General features: G+C 37.1%; 4 protein-coding genes across 4 annotated transcripts; all 4 read left to right on the top strand.

The window, feature by feature from the left end:
- Positions 1-352: 352 nt before the first annotated feature.
- LOC115921466 (titin-like) lies at positions 353-1,926 on the top strand. The gene is made up of 2 exons (XM_030978968.1): positions 353-659; positions 1,547-1,926. The coding sequence occupies exons 1-2, from the start codon at positions 371-373 to the stop codon at positions 1,897-1,899; spliced, it is 642 nt and encodes a 213-aa protein (XP_030834828.1). The 5' UTR covers positions 353-370; the 3' UTR covers positions 1,900-1,926.
- Positions 1,927-9,810: 7,884 nt separating this feature from the next.
- LOC115921465 lies at positions 9,811-11,653 on the top strand. Its single transcript, XM_030978967.1, has 3 exons — positions 9,811-10,111; positions 10,886-11,168; positions 11,553-11,653. Exons 1-3 carry the CDS (start codon positions 10,025-10,027, stop codon positions 11,609-11,611), a joined length of 429 nt encoding a protein of 142 aa, XP_030834827.1. The 5' UTR covers positions 9,811-10,024; the 3' UTR covers positions 11,612-11,653.
- An 807-nt stretch (positions 11,654-12,460) lies between these two features.
- LOC115920927 lies at positions 12,461-15,220 on the top strand. The gene is made up of 4 exons (XM_030977713.1): positions 12,461-12,725; positions 13,268-13,288; positions 13,862-14,098; positions 14,928-15,220. The coding sequence occupies exons 1-4, from the start codon at positions 12,659-12,661 to the stop codon at positions 15,089-15,091; spliced, it is 489 nt and encodes a 162-aa protein (XP_030833573.1). The 5' UTR covers positions 12,461-12,658; the 3' UTR covers positions 15,092-15,220.
- A 783-nt stretch (positions 15,221-16,003) lies between these two features.
- On the top strand, positions 16,004-17,349 carry LOC115921464. The gene is made up of 2 exons (XM_030978965.1): positions 16,004-16,018; positions 16,778-17,349. The coding sequence occupies exons 1-2, from the start codon at positions 16,016-16,018 to the stop codon at positions 17,225-17,227; spliced, it is 453 nt and encodes a 150-aa protein (XP_030834825.1). The 5' UTR covers positions 16,004-16,015; the 3' UTR covers positions 17,228-17,349.
- The last annotated feature ends 648 nt before the right edge of the window (positions 17,350-17,997 follow it).

The raw sequence follows: 17,997 nt of genomic DNA, 5'->3' as shown, positions 1-17,997 counted from the left end.
TCCAACGCCTTTTTGGTCAGAGGATTTTCAAGGTTTCAATATTTCATTCCTTTGACTACATATGGCATCTCATGCTCTGTTCTGGCTCGCCCTTCTCTTCTGCGAGAAAGGTAAGTTGAAATCGCATGACGATGGAATATGTAAAGCGCTCAAGTTCCTATGATAATTTTTTTTTATAACGCACCACTTAAGTCCTCATAAAATAACTCATGCTAATAAAATATTTCGTCACATTTGTTTGGTCTTGGATGTAAACGCAAATAGTATGATGAACGTAAATGTTGAATACACGAATTTGTTACCATAAATAATACTACATTCGAATGGTCAAAATACAGTGGTTATGCAAACACCACATGACTTGCCCGTCATGGGAGATGATTTCACAATGAGGTGTGCCTATTCACCTCCTTCTGATTATAGTGTGATTAGGTGGAGACATGGGAACACCATTTTAAAGTTTGCTCAGTACACAACTGCGATTCCATTTCGAACTTCTTTTCCCAATCCAGCAAAGTACAAGTTCATGGGAGATGACCACAGCACATCCCTCACAATAAACAATTTAAATACTGACGACAATGGAGATTACAGCTGTATTGTATTTAACGCAGACGGGCACGATTCTTCGAATATGACATTACAAGTACTAAACCCAGGTAATGGTAATGCATAAGTTATGACATTTTCAGTGGGGTATCCAGACCTTCGCTTCAGGAGGGGTAAAACACCTCGGTCTACTGCTATCTACATAGTCCTGTAAGGATGCCACTTTTTAAAGGACCCCGTATGTATGAATGGGAGCACCTTGTAGAGGGGTAAAAATGACTTATCTTGTAAAGTAAAGGCACATATTTTGGAAATGTATCTACATTTCTCTCGTTTCCTTATACAATCACACACTTAGCACAAAACAACTAGTATCTAAAGGTGTAGTTTCTTTTAATTAAAATATGGAAAGCTTAGACATATGTGTCATCACACAACTTCACGAACAAATGGCCCGTCAAGATAAGTACGTTTTCGGCGTCATTGTGTTGCTCTTTGCCTTATGCGTGTAGTTTTTATCCACTCTAAAACATGCTTAAGATTCCTTTACATAGGCTAATTAGAAGACTATCCATTCAATTTGAAAGTTTTATGTTAATGTACATGGTTACAATATTCAGTTCCTTATACTCTTGGAAATAACTCATAATCTCCACTATGATAGCATGAATACAATTATAAAACCGCCCCTGTGTATTGTGTTCACAGAGACTTCTGACAAAAAATAACATGAAGGACAATGGTAAGCGAGTTTCCTAAATGAAAGACAATAATGATTTTAAAGACAATTTGGCAATGGAAAGCACATGATATAAAATGAATGAAAATAATATTCTGAGATGAAAAATAAAACTTGATGAGTTTGAATAATTAAACTGCATTTCCGGTAAAAACTCAGTACTAAAGTTTAGGTTTCAGCAATTGTTCTTGGACGCAAATTTCGGTGTGTGTTCTTTTCTTATTGATTTTCTTTCCGTGATGAACTTTCAATTATTAGCCCCACCTAGTGACTTATTTATCAGTGACGACCGGTCTCCAATTGGATATCCCGACAACCCATACATTTCCATGACAGCAGGTGAACCACGTGACATCACATGCACTGTACGAGGGGCACGCCCACCGGCTCTCATTGAGTGGCGCACCGATGCTGAACATATCCAGGTCATGGATCAGGTAGATGTTGTTCAAGGTCAAAGCTACATGTACATATCTCGCGGGGTAGCCACCATAACACCTTCTAAAGATTATCACAACAGAATCATTCGCTGTCTGGCGTCCCATCGGGAACTGCAAAATGTACTCCAAGCAACCATCCTTCTCAATATTCAAGGTATTTTTAAAAAGTGAATTGATAAATCAATATCCTACTTCGTCCGGAGATTGATACGTCTACTTACACCTGATTACATGTTTAATTCAATATGCCGAGTATTTCAATCATTGTTGCTAAGCTACTTTCCCCATGAAATTGTTCTAGCTCAACACTAACACGACTGCCGGCTTATATTTCAGGACATAACTCAAGTCTGCAACTATGCAGGTATTTTTTATTTCCCCATCTTCGTAATTATTTCGTGAACTTTAATTACATAGGTTGCAATCATCTTTCATTTCTTAATTTAAGTCCTTCCTACAGAATTGCAGCTCTCATCTTCCTCCAACATAACCAACCTAACGGAAACCTTATCTTTAGTCGTCTTTCAAGACATTCCAGTCGTCATCACCTGCAAGTGTGTCGGGTCTCGTCCAGTTGCCATACTCTTCTGGGAACTTGGAGATTCAGTGGTCACGGATGGCGTCACATCTTCCGCTACCCGAAATAGCATGGACGAGAGTTTATTTGATGCAGAGAGTAGGTTGCGGATGGTACCGAATGTAAGTCACCATTACAAACTGGTGACGTGTTTGGCACCTGCCGGAAAACATCAAGTTCATGCAGAAGTGAGATTAGTAGTTTATGGTGAGTTAATGAATAACATTATTTCTTTCCTTATTAATAATATTCCATCCTGGACAAATATGTATGCACTATACAACTGTATCGCTTTCAGAATATTTTGTTCTTTGTGCCGACGCGTGAATTGTGGTAATCTACTGCAGAACACCATCGTATAGCACTCACGGCATTTCAATATCATATAATAATCAAATGACATGGTAATACTTACGATGGAGTTCCTGTTTGGCCCCTTTCATAATGAGTGGGGAAAATGTATCAAGCATTAATTAACATAAAGTGTTAGTAACAAATGAAATGCAAATTTAGTTATAATTCTTATGATGTTTCCTCCAGTAGTATATTCTCAATCAACAATTCAATTTTAAAGGACCACCAGATACTCCGCAAATGCTTGCTACCGGTAACCTGCAAGCAGGGATGTCCGCAGCGGTCACATGCATTGCCAACAATGGATATCCAGCGCCTGTATTTCAGTGGAACCTAGGAACGACCGATCTGACAAATGATTCAGCAACAGAAAAAGAACTGAATGGATATAACAGGATATTTGCAAGGAGTGTGCTTACGTTCACACCCAAGAAGAGCGACCACGGCCAGTACCTAGTTTGTGAGGTCTCCATGTCTGAACCTGAGTCTGCGTGGTCTAGGAGCGTAAGGAAAACGATCGAGATTTCATGTAAGTGAGATATTCATAATCATTTATATCAAACAAATCATACGTCTAAAACTACGAGGAATTTAAGTGGGCAACCTCTTTTATTTAGGTGCTAGAACAAGTAGCAATAGGCAAGTAATTTCTTGCGGTGGCATATTTTGTTTGTGTGGTTCATCATAATGCAATTACAATTTTCACGTGATGTATTTTAAGAAAGATCCTGTCAAGAGTGTGACAGCTTTAATCCTTGGCAGAGGTATTTTCCCCGTTCCTGCAAGGAGCAATGCCAGATATTTCATTTTAACTTCTTTTAACCATTTGTCTCGACGACTAATTTATAAGTAGTTCCTAAAGCTACCCAAACTTCGATAAGACGGTAGTTATTTGTTTGCCTTTTGCACTTTTCATCCAAGTAAAGTATTTCCTATTAACTCACATATTTTAGTGCACCGCGCTAGCGGAAAGCAACATTTTCAAAGCATGATATTTTCTTTAGCTTCGCCACCAGGCCCTTTGCCACCCTCTGTCTCACTACATTGTATTTTCTCTATCAATATCTAGATCCTCCCGTCGTTGTCGGCTTGTGGGCTCGTCGAAGTGTGGCTGGTGATGGGAGAATGTATGCACGGTTTACATGTCAGGTAGATGCTAGACCCCAAGCCCGTATCTTCGAGTGGTTCTTCAATGGATCAAGGCTGGAAAATGACACCAAAATTGTGGTCCACCAATGGGATTTCCAAGAAACCGAAACGGTTACAACAAGTACGCTGATGATCAGTAACCCAAAGGTGATCAATAAAGGAAAATATGAATGCCTGGCCACGACAACATTGGGTAACGACAGTGCCGTTATCTACTTCAACTTCTCAAGTAAGTAGCCGAAAACCTACATAAAAGGTAGCATTGTTTACACAGTACATGATACGGGGCATAATGGGGGAGTATTATTTCCTACAATTTGGCTTGAGGACATTCGATATTTCCCAAATATTTCCATGCAGATAAGGATGAACTACGGGCTGGTCCTTAACGATTCATGTGGACATGATTTGATTCTGTTCTTTATAGGTAGGTGACAATAAAATGAAAATGAGCGAGTAACCGTGCCATACCTCTCCCACATTTTTCTGAAATATTACAGCCAACCCAAATACTCCTACCCGATTCCATCGTATACCTAAATCAGACGACATCTTTTACTCTCTTCGTTACTTGGCAACCAGGATGTGATGATGGGGTTCTTCACACGTATATATCTATTTCCATTAAGAGGTAATACAAATGCAGGCAAGATTGAAGGTATACAATTAGGCTCCTAATAAGTGGACGCACTCTAAATTTTTGAATTCATGGAAGCCAGTTTAAAATAACACATATTTGAAAACACAGGGACATGGTAGTAGACAGTCGTACATGATATCAAGGCTACGGCTATACAAAAGTATGGTTGTGCCTCACTACTATACAGTCTTTAGTTTATCCGCCATGAGAATACATGTATTTCAATATGGAGTCATGGACCATGACGGTATCAATCAGCGATCTCATCAAATAGAATAGAAAGCCAGTTAGTATACCTCTTTATCTTATTTTCTTCAAATCCGTTAAAGAATCTAAGATATTTACAGAAAAATCACGAACAATGAGCTTGTCATTACATGCTCCTATTATTGCATTAATTAAAGAAACAAGTTACTTTTTTACAATAAGGGAGGCTCATATCTTGCATCCTTATTTTCCTATTTACTTGTTTGAATCGAGTATAATGAAACATATATCATGCGTAGCCCTTTTGAAAAAATCTTATATAGAAAATGCCCCCAAAATATGCATTTGGTTCAATAGAAGAATAACAACAAGAACATATTGTTGTAATATACCCAGATACACGCACAAACCCCTACACATGTACACGCCTACCCACACATTTTCACGCCCACCCGCACACATATACACGCTCATCTATGATCTACACACATAAACACGCCCACCCACATAAATATACACGCCCACCCACATACACATACACGTCCATCCACAAACAAATACACGCACAAACCACTACACATTCACAGTCTGCCAAACACGAGATAGGCCTAAGTGGTTAACAAATATACTAGATTAGAAAGTCCAAACAGCATTCCATAGAGATTCGTCACCTATGCATGGTAAATAAGTCAAATTTAATTCATGTACAATAATACAACTGTATGTAAAAGTACTAGCGCCGTCTAGCGTTATCTCGGGAACAAGGAATATTCCGTTCGTTAGTTTGTGGCAAAGTTATAGTTTCAATACCCGTGCAAAAAAAAAAAAAAAAAATAGATCTCATTTATATTTTATCACGAGTCGCATTAAGTACTAATTACAGATATATGCAATTACTAGACACATTTCTTTCACTTTCAGGAGGCAGGAGATATAACGTTCTGGCGCCAATTGTGACCGCTCATCGATTATTCATATTTACCTTCTAAGGAAAGACGTCGAAATCATTTCACGAGCTTTACACCAAGAATGGGTTCTCACATTCAGAGAGGAATTTTGCTTGTCATCCTCGTGTATTTTAACGGTATGCAATGTGATTAATGTGTGATCCATGAGTTAATGCTATCAATTAAGGAGTGTGAATAATGACATTGTAATACCTGTAATAGTATCTCTAAAAAGCGCTCACAGGCGGTTTTTCGTATTAAGTGCTATATCAATCCAGATTTATTATTATTCAATATTATGATACCATTCTTGAAATTCCCTGATATAATTTTCCTGCAAAGCCGCACTGTCTTTTTGTTTGGGTATTTCAGGCCGAGTACGCCAGTCCATACTAAATAGGTAAGGCGAGGCGTCAAAAATATCGATACCAGCAGGCTGCCGCCTCACGTATTGGCGCATCGAGGCTGCAATTACAGCCGAAGCCTGGCTGGGGCAATTATTTTTCACTTATTAGCCCAGCCGGCTTGCGCCAGGCTGGGATCTGAGGCTCGGTTTCCATTCGAAAGGCGGCAGCCGGCGCATGCTTTTGAATGCCATTTTCTACCGCCAGCGGTAGCCGGCTGAGCTAATTTTAACAATGCAGCCAGGACGCACAAGTGCAGTTAGCTGCCGCTGGCTGGTATATTTATTTTTGACGCCTCGCCTAAATGAACGTTAGCAAAGGGAATCCTCAATATATGGGGTGTCTCAAATCAAATGCGAGGAGATTTTGAGTGACAAGATCAGAGAAAGTATTGGCCATTAATTCTTAATTATTTGTCAGTAAAACTGCATGTGTAACCTAATTTTCTCTGTAACTTCTTAAAAGATTATGGTGAAAACAAACAAAGTTATCATAATTTCTGTAAAACGTAGCATTTTTCAAGTGTTACAAAGAGATCGCGTTGAATAGTATATCAGTGCACAACAAGCGTATACCGGGCGCTGGAACATTTCGTGGCAAGCTCTCAAATGAACCCCAATTATTGATACAAAAAAGGTTAATAATTTTCAATTTTCTTACTTTCTCTTTTGTGCTGACAAACATAAAGGATACGTTAAGCAATCTTACTAGATCTTTGCAGAAAAGATATCATAAAATCAATATTTAGTCTTTAATATATTGAGTAGTGGAATAAGTAATACAATAAGTTCCTTAAAAAAGAGGATTTGTGTTTCGTGCTGTACATTACTCCTCATGATGTTTGAAATACACATAAGTAGAGGAATTAACTACATGTATTCCTTAATTGATTTTGAAATTGTTGAGAAATTATTTATTTGGCTTCTCGTTTTTTAACTATGTTTTGAATACATGTACATGACGTTTTACAAATCAACTATCAATCTACAATGGGTTAATGACAATTTTACCGAGAAAATATGAATTAGAATGACTTCATTGGGAAATTTCTCGAAGAATGCAGAAGCAAAAGGTGTACTCTTATTTGGCACTGATGCTATATTCAACATGCTCCTTTTGTAGAATTCAAAAAATGGTATGTTTTACAAACACAAACATAAATCTGTACTCTGAACTTATAAGCTTGGGAAATTCACATAGATTTCAGGGGATTATTATACTAAATTACCTATTAAAGTTTACTGAGGATGATTAAATGCTGTTGAAGGTATTGACATTCGAATCATCATTTTTTTAACACTGCGTATACGGCTCTTCAGTATTACTTGTACCCGTTTTGTTTGTCTGTTATGAATATGAAAGAATTATGATGAAATTAATTCTTACTTGCAGGTTGCCGCGGGGAATTACAAGTGTCAATCGCTGCTAAAGACCTCCTCGTCACTGGGGAAGACATTCAACTTTCCTGCCTCTATTCGTTCCAGTCCAGCGAATTCCGTATGTCATGGGGAAAAAACGATTTCGTAACTCTGGCTTCTCTTGACTGCTTTGACAGTGTGTCGGCTTGTAAAACAAATAATTCAGTCTCCTCGAAGCTTATACTGACGACAGATTCTCGCAGTTTCAATCTGACAATCAAAGATTTGACAATAGATGATAGTGGAATATATAAGTGCACACTCATCAACCGCGCAGGTTTAGATGCCGATGCAGTCCAGCTTGAAGTCTTGTCGAGAGGTATGAACTCTTCCCCAACTTTCGCTGTTAAAATATCATTTTAAAAGTGTTTTAATGATTAAGGAAAGTCTAGAATATTAAGGGCTTAATTCGTTCTATCGGGTCTTCGCGTCTTCGTGTTACACCAACTTTCGTTGTTTATTTAATTTTGTTCGGCAACAAGTCAGGATTTTGCCACTTATATTAATTATATATTCAGATAATAATATACAAGTAAAAAATATTAGCAATAACTCAAGGACCTACTTTAAATATATATATGGAACGAAGTAAGCTCATATAAAGTGCATACATAAAAACAGTAACTAAATATTCTCGAACAAATGTTTTTGTACTCAGGCACGTACTATGAAATTCGGTATTTTGACATTTCGATATGGAATGATGCCTGTATATCACAATCAATTATCAGATTAAGCTTTACACTTGTTCCTTCTAAACAAGCTCATATGATTTACATCTTAAATTGCCTGTCTCATTTATCTTGTCATATGTAGCCCCGCCAAATGTGATATTCATCAGTGACGAAATCTCTAAAGACGAATACACTAGCAGTCCAACCATAACCATGACAGCAGATATGCCGTATAACATCTTGTGCACAGCTCTGGGCGCAAGACCTCCGGTACTACTGGAATGGCAAATATCTTCAGATGTGCATGTGTTGATAAGGAATCAGTCAAATAATGTGCAAGGCGATAGCTATGTTTCCCGGATAGAAGTCACTGTCATACCAACCAAAGACGACCATGGTAAGGAATTGACTTGTAGGGTGCCTAACCACAATGTTGGCCTTCACACTAGCACCCGTCTAGATGTCGAAGGTAAGTTTTAAGGAGATGAACACATGAATAGCAGTGGCAATGGGAAACTTAAATGTTCAAATACATATAATTTACACTGTCAAAGGGGTCTAAAAGGGATTTCCGATTCATGATACATGTTGTTCGTTGACTACATTACGAGCGACCTTTGATCAAAACTCATCTCTCAGTTAACGAAGATGTGTATGCTCGGTAACGCGACAATCATGTACAGTATTACATATAGTTGTTGTTGTTTTTGTTGTTTTGTATAAAGCTATACGTCACATAGTATTAGTATAGTCTGAAGTAAACGCCATATGAATTAAAAGTTAAATCATGAAGTATTAAAATTAATCCTTAACTGCTTTTTCATCTATAGTTTTGTAATGAAACAGTGCCGCCAGCCAATCCGCGGATTCAAGTGGTAGAACACACAATTACAAATGAGGCTGAAACTGCACGTCTTACTATCTTTGAAAACACACTTGTGACTGTCATCTGCAGAAGTTTGGGGTCCCGTCCTGTGTCCTATATAAGCTGGACAATTGGCACCCGGAGTCTCACTCAGAAAACTTTCTCAGCAAGTTCAAACATCAATGACGACACGTTATTTGATTCAGAGAGTGTTCTGGAATTACGTCCTGATAGAACAGACCACTACAAATTTCTTCGTTGTACAGCAGCAGCCAGGGATCACACAGCCGAGGCAGAAATAGTGTTCATTGTAAATGGTTGGTATACAAATGTGACAAATCTTAACCTACTTCAAAATTACCGTAAAGGTGCTTACGTCGAAACTAGAATCCTCGGTTTAACTTTGGACAAATCTACTTTGGTAAACCCATTTCACTGTTCTTATTTGCATACGACATTTAGATTTGTGAGACATTAATTCGATCGATTATCCGCAAATTTCAACAATCTAAACATGTTTACTTTGAATAAAAACATATCAAACGTTGCAGTTTTGTATGAGTACAATTTTAAACAATATTTTGGATTGTTTTGTATCTGTCTGTTAGTATGTATTATGTTTGGTGTTTTGTGGGTTATTTTTAGCTTCTTAAATTCCGGGGTCTAAATGAAGAATATATTGAAGCATATTGATCATTGAAAATATACACAAATCCAATGTTATTGATTTGATTGTTTTTCTAGAACTTGTGGGTGGGTACTCCCGATTTGACAGCTCTCATGTCTCTTCCATTTGATTTCTTTTTTTTGTCTTCTTCATTTGTATGATGTATCCCAAGGACCTCCGGATACCCCTATAGTTCGCGGCATCAACAATTTAGAATCTGGGAGTCAGAGCACGCTAACCTGCACATCAAACAACGGATATCCGACATCGTTGGTCCATTGGTACCTCGGGTCTGAAAATGTTACACAGTACTCGTCAGTTCAAACTGAGTTGACCTACGAACAACGTGTATTCACACTAAGTAATCTTACATTCGTACCAACTCGCTACAACCATGGACAGTTGTTGGTCTGTGAAATACTACACTCTGCACCGCCATACTCATGGACCAAGAATAAAACAGATGTTCTTAACATCGCATGTAAGTCTATTTTCCTTTCACCATGCAGTGGGGAGTGGCAGTAGGGGAATTTTTATTGCAGAATCATGCAAGCCAATTACATTAAACAGAATATTTTCTTATTTCGTGTTATGATATCTAGTTTTGTAAAATTATACAAAATCATACAGATTGAATTTAGCATGTATTTTTTGATAAATTGGATTTCTATATTGTGTTGCGTTGCAAATAATACCGCCGCTATTTCGAAATTTGTGGGTCATATTATTGTTCATGAAACTGTCCCAATCTGCCTCTATCTCACTCTTTATTTATAAAACAGACTCGCCTAGCAACATTACCATTTCTGTTCTACGTATCTATAACCATGAGCAATTCCTCAGTGTTCAATTCATATGTACATCCGATGCCAATCCGCCGGCTCGTAACTTCTACTGGTACCGTCACGGGACGATCCTAACCAACACTACAAGACATCTTATTGTCGCTGGCAGGGTCTGGATGAGAACAATCTCCACAACTACACTAGTCATAGATAAAGTTCAGCCAAGCGATTCTGGAAAATATAAATGTCAGGGTACAACAGATATCGGTAACAACACCGCGTCGTTAAGCTATACCAGTGAGTATACAAAAACAAAATCAGTATTGAAAAAAAGTATTGAAACATGTAACTGCATCAGAACGACATTTATTTCTTACAGAATGATTTTTTTTTTTAAAGAAAACAATCTTTAAAACAAAAGCTTCCCATATCAACAATTTAAAATCCTTTTTTTCTACGTCACTCTACAGTCATCCCAGATGTATACCTTCTTTGTCGACCAGACGACATCTTCAACATTCTTCGATGCTTGGCTACCAGGATTCGATGGCGGGTTGCAACAAACGTCCAGTCTGAAATATTGTCCAAAGGATGCGCAAGCAGAGACAGAGGGGTGTGGTTTTGTCACAAACATCACAGGGACATCCTACACATTGGTCGGACTTTACCCATTCACGTGGTATAGGATGACTGTATGGGAGGTGAATAGCGCGGGAAGCAGTAGTCCGGTGGAGGTAGTGGCATCAACAGCTCGTAAATATCTGTCACGTGTATTTATATTCCTCACTTGAATTATCTTTTTATTGGAAATGCACCACATCCATATTCTTCCAGTACCCCTTCCCGCTCTCAATCGTGTTCAATTATCAGTGTAAAACGCAATCGATCTCTGTTCCTGTATTTTATGCACTCTTTTGATATCCAATGTATTTTTAACATGAAGCCAACTACTAAGCAGGGTGGCTGATATATTCATTATTAGAATACACCATATCGTTTACTCATATCCAATGTATTTAATTTGAAATAAAATCTATAGTCACCATTTACTTTTGAGAGCAAATTCAGTTTTTAAATGTCATTAAGATTTGGTATTTTCTATTATTTTGCCTTTTGGCTTCTTCGTTCTGGACAAAGCTTTACCACCGGCCAAATACGGTAAGCATCACGAGGCTTTTGTGTTGGATTGGTTGTGATATAATTAGAATCACTCTCCACCCACTAGTTTTTAATTGTTATACAGCTTTCATTTTCGCACGTTATGGTGAATTTACGTCATGGTCTTGCGCGATTTACGGGAATTGGGTTATTTCTGTTGTAGCAGGGGTAGTTTGAGAAGCGCCGTAAGATTATTCTACGTATACCTCATTATTTTTCCTCCAAGTTTTGGGTTATTATTACTTTATTTCTGAAACCACATATATATACTTTCTAAAAGTAAATATTGATCGTGAGTATATAAACAAATGTAGCTCTGTTCATGGTTAGAGTCGCATCTCATGGGTTGCTTTTTATTTTTCTGGAACAGACATTCTTACATACAAGCCTTTATTGGAAACCTTAGCTTCTCTTTTCAAGCATTTAAAATCCCCTTTTCTATGTCTACGTACAGTCATCCCAGATCCACCTTATCGGTTCTTCGTCGACCAAAACCAGACGACATCTTCAACTCTGATCGTTGCCTGGCAACCAGGATTCGATAGCGTGTTGCAACAAAATGTCATCCTGAAATACTTATTAAAGTAAAAGACAATCTTTCAAACCATAGATTACCATTTCAAACATTTAAAATCCAATTTTTTGTGTGTTTACGTAAAGTCATCCCAGATCCACCTTCCCGGTTCTTCATCGACCAAAACCAGACGTCATCTTCAACTCTCTTCGTTGCCTGGCAACCTGGATTCGATGGCGGGTTGCAACAACATTTCACCCTGGAATACTTTTTAAAGTAAAAGACAATCTTTAAAACCATAGATTCCCATTTCAACCATTTAAAATCCCCTTTTCTATGTTTACATACGGTCATCCCAGATCCACCATTTTGGTTCTTCGTCGACCAAAACAAGACGACACTTTCAACTCTCTTCGTTGCCTGGGAACCAGGATTCAATGGCGGGTTGGAACAAACATTCACTCTGCAATACTGTCTCAACGACACGCAAGAAGAGGGGTGTGGTGTTGTCACAAACTTGGCCGGGACCTCCCACACATTGGTGGGACTGGTGCCTTTCACTTGGTACCGGATGACTCTATGGGCAGTGAACAGCGCGGGAAATAGTAGCGCGGTGCAAATAGTAGCTTCAACAACTCGTAAGTTTCTAAATAACGAGAATTTCTGACTTGCTTGACGTTTTAAATGTGAACACCCACACAAGCTATACAAAACATATGTCTCTTTGTTTAATAGTGAACGCATTTTTTTGTAATTTTCCATCATTTGCTTTTATGAGTGCATACACTTCTATTTTAGTTCCCACTATTGCGTAGATTCAGGTATAACTGTTTATTTGTGTTAATGCTGCATGGTAATGGTTGTGGTCGGATGATGGACAATGCATCAAGGATGAAACTTATTGCAGTATTGCACAAGTGTAATTCTCACCACCAATCACTTCAATCTATACTGTATACTTTATACATTGAGTGTAAAGCACTTACTAAATCATTAAATACGGACAACTTTCCATTTGATAAAAGAAACTTGTCTGAGTTATTTATAACTATTTCTTTCATTTTAAATCGAAACTTTACAAACCACAACCCTGAGATTGAAAACCACTTATCAAACGTAATGTATTAACAACTCTGTTCGTTGTTTTTTCTTCATACTTCCTCGTTCGGGCTGTATACAGCATTGCAACCCGAGAGCTATGGTAAGAAAGGAAGCTTTATCAATAAGAAATGTGCCTTTTGTTTTATTGTTTGGTTGGTTGGATGTGAGAGAAAATTCTTTCATATTAATTTGTTATATCATTTTCGTACCATTTGAGGAATAAAATACCCTGATCAGCACAAATGTAGTTTTTGTTTTTGTAGAAAGGGGTTCTTTGGGGATCTACAACATATTTTCTGCTCAAGTCGTCTTTTAAGTCCAGTGAAAGGGATATATTTCAGTTTTTAGTTTGAATCAGTCAACAGAATAGCACAATTATATTCTCTTCCATGCAATTATTAAAACGAATAGCTAGTTCTGACAGGTTTAATAAAGTTTGACCGAGAAGAAATAAGGTGGGATGCTCAAACAGAGCAAACACAACAACCTTTCCCTTATTTAGCTTAAACCTTGTATGTCTACTCATCTTAAGACTGTGTGTTCACAATCAAATTAAACGATTTACTAAATACATAACACATCCCACTCTCTGTCTCTCCCAAAAATAGTAATACCAACATTATTTTCCTATGTTTTGTTTATGTTTTTTGTTGTTGCTTTTTTCGCCATATAGGCATAACGACCAGCTGGGACAAACAAGAACATATCTTAACATTATCAGAGGCAAACCAAACCCTGGATGAAATGTGCTTCATCACACAGAGGACTTACAGCGGACCAGACTGTGCCTCTGTGAATAGCTCAGAGTGCATTGAACCGGGCACAGAGGTCAGCATTGACCCGGATGATGACACAGTTTTGGTGACCTTTGGGAGGGAATTATGCAGTAAACCAGCTGATATATTAACAGGTTAAGCTATTATCATTTCTCGTATAATTATTTATAAGAAAATGAGACTATTTTGAGCCTCTATACATAAACCATCAATTCCCATTAGTTGCGAAAGTTGTCAAGATCTCAATGAAAACGAGGTTTCGAAACATACAATATATTTTTTAAGTGGCAAGAAAAAAGCAGAAGTCCCCTATTGAATGCAACTGCATATTTATCACAACATGCTTCCTTAACGTTATAACTTACTATAATAACTATACATTGAAACCTAAAGCCGACATTGCCTAGATGTAATCTACATACATAACGATAAATGAGCACGAGACAGAAAGAGTTCACGTTAAGCTGTATGTATGTGCGTGGGTGGGTGGATGAACATGAAAATACCTTTGTGTTCGAAAATTTTCACATGTTTATGTGCGTGTGTGAGTTGTGTGGATTGGATTAACATGTGTGGGTGGGTTCACATGTGCTTTAAGATTCACATTTTACAGGCACATTGGTATAGATGAATTCCCATGTCTTGGGTACGTGTCAGTATTTATGTGTTAGGGATAATAAACATGCATATGCGCAGGTGTTGGTGCTTACCTGGGGGTGTGTGTGAATTAATATATGCGTGTAGGTTTTCTAGTAGTATTAGATATTTCACTCTGCCAAACACAGCTCATCCTCCTACATGGCTTCGTATAACGCTATTTGAAACACAAGGATATAGAGATGTGAACGAAACATCCATACATAAATCATGTATAATTAAATTTTCCATTAAATCAATCTGCTACAAAATTGTTTAGAAAACCATTAAGCCACAACATTCTAGTCATGGTATTGTTTGTCCTAGACTTATCAGTTGAGAAGCAGCCATCAACTGAAAGTAACCTTCCTTACATGATAATCGCAATTGGAGTGAGTGCCGCTGCTGGTTTCATCCTGCTGATTTCACTGGGTTTGATGTACTTCTATGGAGTGTTATGCTGTGTGAAACGAAAGAAGGGTATGTCGTAAAGCAGCTGGCCCCCTACGTTCACCTCCAAATAAAAAAGACATTCCCCATTCCATTTGAAAAGTTTTTTTTCTTGAAGCTTCAGTCTTTAACTTCTTGTTCCATTTCCTTTTTATTTCACCAACTCTTGATTTCTATTCATTTCTATTTCTATTCATATCCCCACTGATAGTTTGTTTCTTCTTTTTTTTTTTGGTCTAAATACATAATGTTTGTTAAGCTGTTTTTTTCGTTTTTATTAATTTACCTACCGGATGTTCTTTATCTCCTTATTTATCGTTATATGCGGTATTCACTAGTATTTGTATTTCAATTTCCCGCTGCTCATAAAGTGTGCACTCCTGTTTATCATAAATAACCCTTACACTTTCACATTCTCTTACCAACTATGTTAACCCGTATAATCTTCCCCCTTTCTCTCATTATCTGCCGTACATTGTGCTTGTAGTAGTTGTAGCATTCATGATGAAAAATAACAGTGTTAATACTAAGACAGGAATTGAAGTATAATAAAATGTTGGAAGAAAATCATTTAAATTACTATAGTTCCGAACAAAAATACTTTAAATTATAAAGATCAAAATAGGATAAAGGAGAAGTTAACTGCTAGTCAGAGGAATATGAAGTAGGATACTTTAAATTGTATTTATATTCACATGATAAGAACAAAATTAACATATTTCCCCGCAGACTTCTATCATTTTATTTTCACAATGTTTTTAATTTAAATAGATCGATTTATTGATCTGTTATCATGGATATAGTTTTCAATATAAAATAAGTCAAATTTTCTAATGAAAGTCAACTTTTAAAAGGAAGTATATATGCTAAAATGTGTGCTCCCATTAACACGATTTGTCTTTACATTCAATGTTCTTCTGTGCACTCTAAGCAGACCATGGAAAAAAAATCAGCCAGAAGGTCAAATGGTAGGTCTATAATTTTGCATTACTTATTAATATGATATTACAGAATAGTATTAAGGTGAAATCTAAATAGCATTACTTACTCAATCTTAGTTTCATTGCGAAATACATGCATATCGGTTAATGTTCAGCTGCGGCATGTCGAAACAAATTATCTCCATAAATTCAGCATTCTTAACAGGATTCATTTTAATGACTCAGTTTAATCATAATTAAACCCCATGAATTTAATTGTCAAGTTAAAAAGTAATTTCTTTGTTTGTTTTCAATTGAAATGTAATCGAAATTGAGAATTAGTCTATACTGAGTTACTTTGAACAACTCTGCATTTTAGAATGCACAGGTTTTGAAAAAATAAAAACAAGATTGAAAAAGTAATATACCGCTTGGTCACTTTGCTCCTACACTTATTTGTATAGGTATTCAAATGTTGATTACCAATCTCAGGCTTGGTCGAGGAAATGTTGTTTGTATTTTGAACAGAAAACCTTGTAAAGGTTGTGGCAAAATGTTGTACGTCCCTGGCGCCATTTTTCCTTTATATATACGCCGCTGTGTTGTAGGTAGTAAAAATGATTTGCCTCTTTGCATTACAAGCTACTGTTACACTCAAATTTCAGTACAGAAAGACTCAGACACCGTTTAAAGGAAAATATTAAAAATTGCAAACTATTGATTCATAGGCCTTATATGAATAATAGAATCAAATATTTGACATTTTGAAATTCACTTTAAGTATTTTGCTTGGAAATATTATTGTAGGTGGACCAGGGTGAATATACTGAAATAGCACCAGTACCTCCATCTCACGCCTCTAAATCAACTACAAGCGACTACATGGACTTGAAGCCTGTTCCTCGCACCAACACTGACACAACTACAAGCTGCTACATGGACTTGAAGCCTATTCCTCGCACCAACACTGACACAACTACAAGCGACTACATGGACTTGAAGCCTATTCCTCGCACCAACACTGACACAACTACAAGTTACTACATGGACTTGAAGCCTGTTCCTCGCACCAACAATGACACACCTACAAGCAACTACATGGACATGAAGCCGATTTCTCCCGCCGACAATGACGAATACATCAGTCCTAGTGCTACTCGAAAGTGTCCTGAGGCTGTCTATGTAAATAGGGACATGACTGAAAAAAGTGCGCTGCAAAACAACCCAGACAATGAATATTGTGTTAGTCCTATTTGAAAGTGTGATGGGGCGGTAAATGTGTATATAGACGAAAAGGCGTCTAAAAACGAATCCGGTGATCCTCAATATATCAATATCCTTCCCACAGCACAAGAAGCTAATGCTAAAACAACCACTACATATATAAACATGTATCCCATACCGCCTATGTCGTCTCCGTAAAAGAAGAGTGACGCACTGGGTAAATCAAAAGTTGAATGTGATAACATATGAAGATAGCTTCATCAGAAATGGTACAAACATCCCACTTAATTAGCAATAAAGAGTCCTTACTCAGAAAAAAGGGAAGCTTACACCATCAAATGCTTTCGTGGATCAAAGTTGGTGAAGGTTTGCATACATATGGGTTTTTGTTTGCATTGTGTAAAAGGAAACATATTCTGAAATAATTTTACATGTAAAAAAATCAAGAACATAAAGAAAAACTAGAATTAGAAAATATGTGATGCCCAAAACTGTACGAGTAGGCCTATTTATAGTTTATGATTCATGTAATTTTCTATAAAATACTATTGTCGTGATTGTATCGAATTTTATCACACTCTAAAGTAGAGTAAATGAGTGAATGTGTAAATTACACTCCATATTTCAGTAGTAATATTAAGTTAATATTAAGAGAATGCCGCATGTTATGTATTTAGATTGATTTTTTTTATTTTATATATAATCATAATTTACTCGAAAGGTATAGATCGTCTTTTATTCGGTTCCATCAACATATTGTAAACTATTCTACATTCGATTTTAGAACATACTGCTAATGCAGG

This window comes from Strongylocentrotus purpuratus, unplaced genomic scaffold (assembly GCF_000002235.5).
Source record: "Strongylocentrotus purpuratus isolate Spur 01 unplaced genomic scaffold, Spur_5.0 spur5_scaffold_1, whole genome shotgun sequence".
Lineage (NCBI taxonomy): Eukaryota > Metazoa > Echinodermata > Echinoidea > Camarodonta > Strongylocentrotidae > Strongylocentrotus > Strongylocentrotus purpuratus.
The sequence above is the reverse complement of the archived record's forward strand: the minus strand, read 5'-3'. Positions and strand labels throughout refer to the sequence as shown.

What these genes read in the sequence shown, in the direction of transcription:
- LOC115921466 (XM_030978968.1), top strand. Translation starts at nt 371, where the DNA reads ATGGGAGATGATTTCACAATGAGGTGTGCCTATTCACCTCCTTCTGAT. An exon ending in ATTACAAGTACTAAACCCAG is followed by an intron (nt 660 to 1,546) that starts GTAATGGTAATG and finishes TTCAATTATTAG; the next exon opens with CCCCACCTAGTGACTTATTT.
- LOC115921465 (XM_030978967.1), top strand. Translation starts at nt 10,025, where the DNA reads ATGGACAGTTGTTGGTCTGTGAAATACTACACTCTGCACCGCCATACT. An exon ending in AGATGTTCTTAACATCGCAT is followed by an intron (nt 10,112 to 10,885) that starts GTAAGTCTATTT and finishes GTCACTCTACAG; the next exon opens with TCATCCCAGATGTATACCTT. An exon ending in GGTAGTGGCATCAACAGCTC is followed by an intron (nt 11,169 to 11,552) that starts GTAAATATCTGT and finishes TTCTGGACAAAG; the next exon opens with CTTTACCACCGGCCAAATAC.
- LOC115920927 (XM_030977713.1), top strand. Translation starts at nt 12,659, where the DNA reads ATGACTCTATGGGCAGTGAACAGCGCGGGAAATAGTAGCGCGGTGCAA. An exon ending in AATAGTAGCTTCAACAACTC is followed by an intron (nt 12,726 to 13,267) that starts GTAAGTTTCTAA and finishes GGCTGTATACAG; the next exon opens with CATTGCAACCCGAGAGCTAT. An exon ending in ACCAGCTGATATATTAACAG is followed by an intron (nt 14,099 to 14,927) that starts GTTAAGCTATTA and finishes TGTTTGTCCTAG; the next exon opens with ACTTATCAGTTGAGAAGCAG.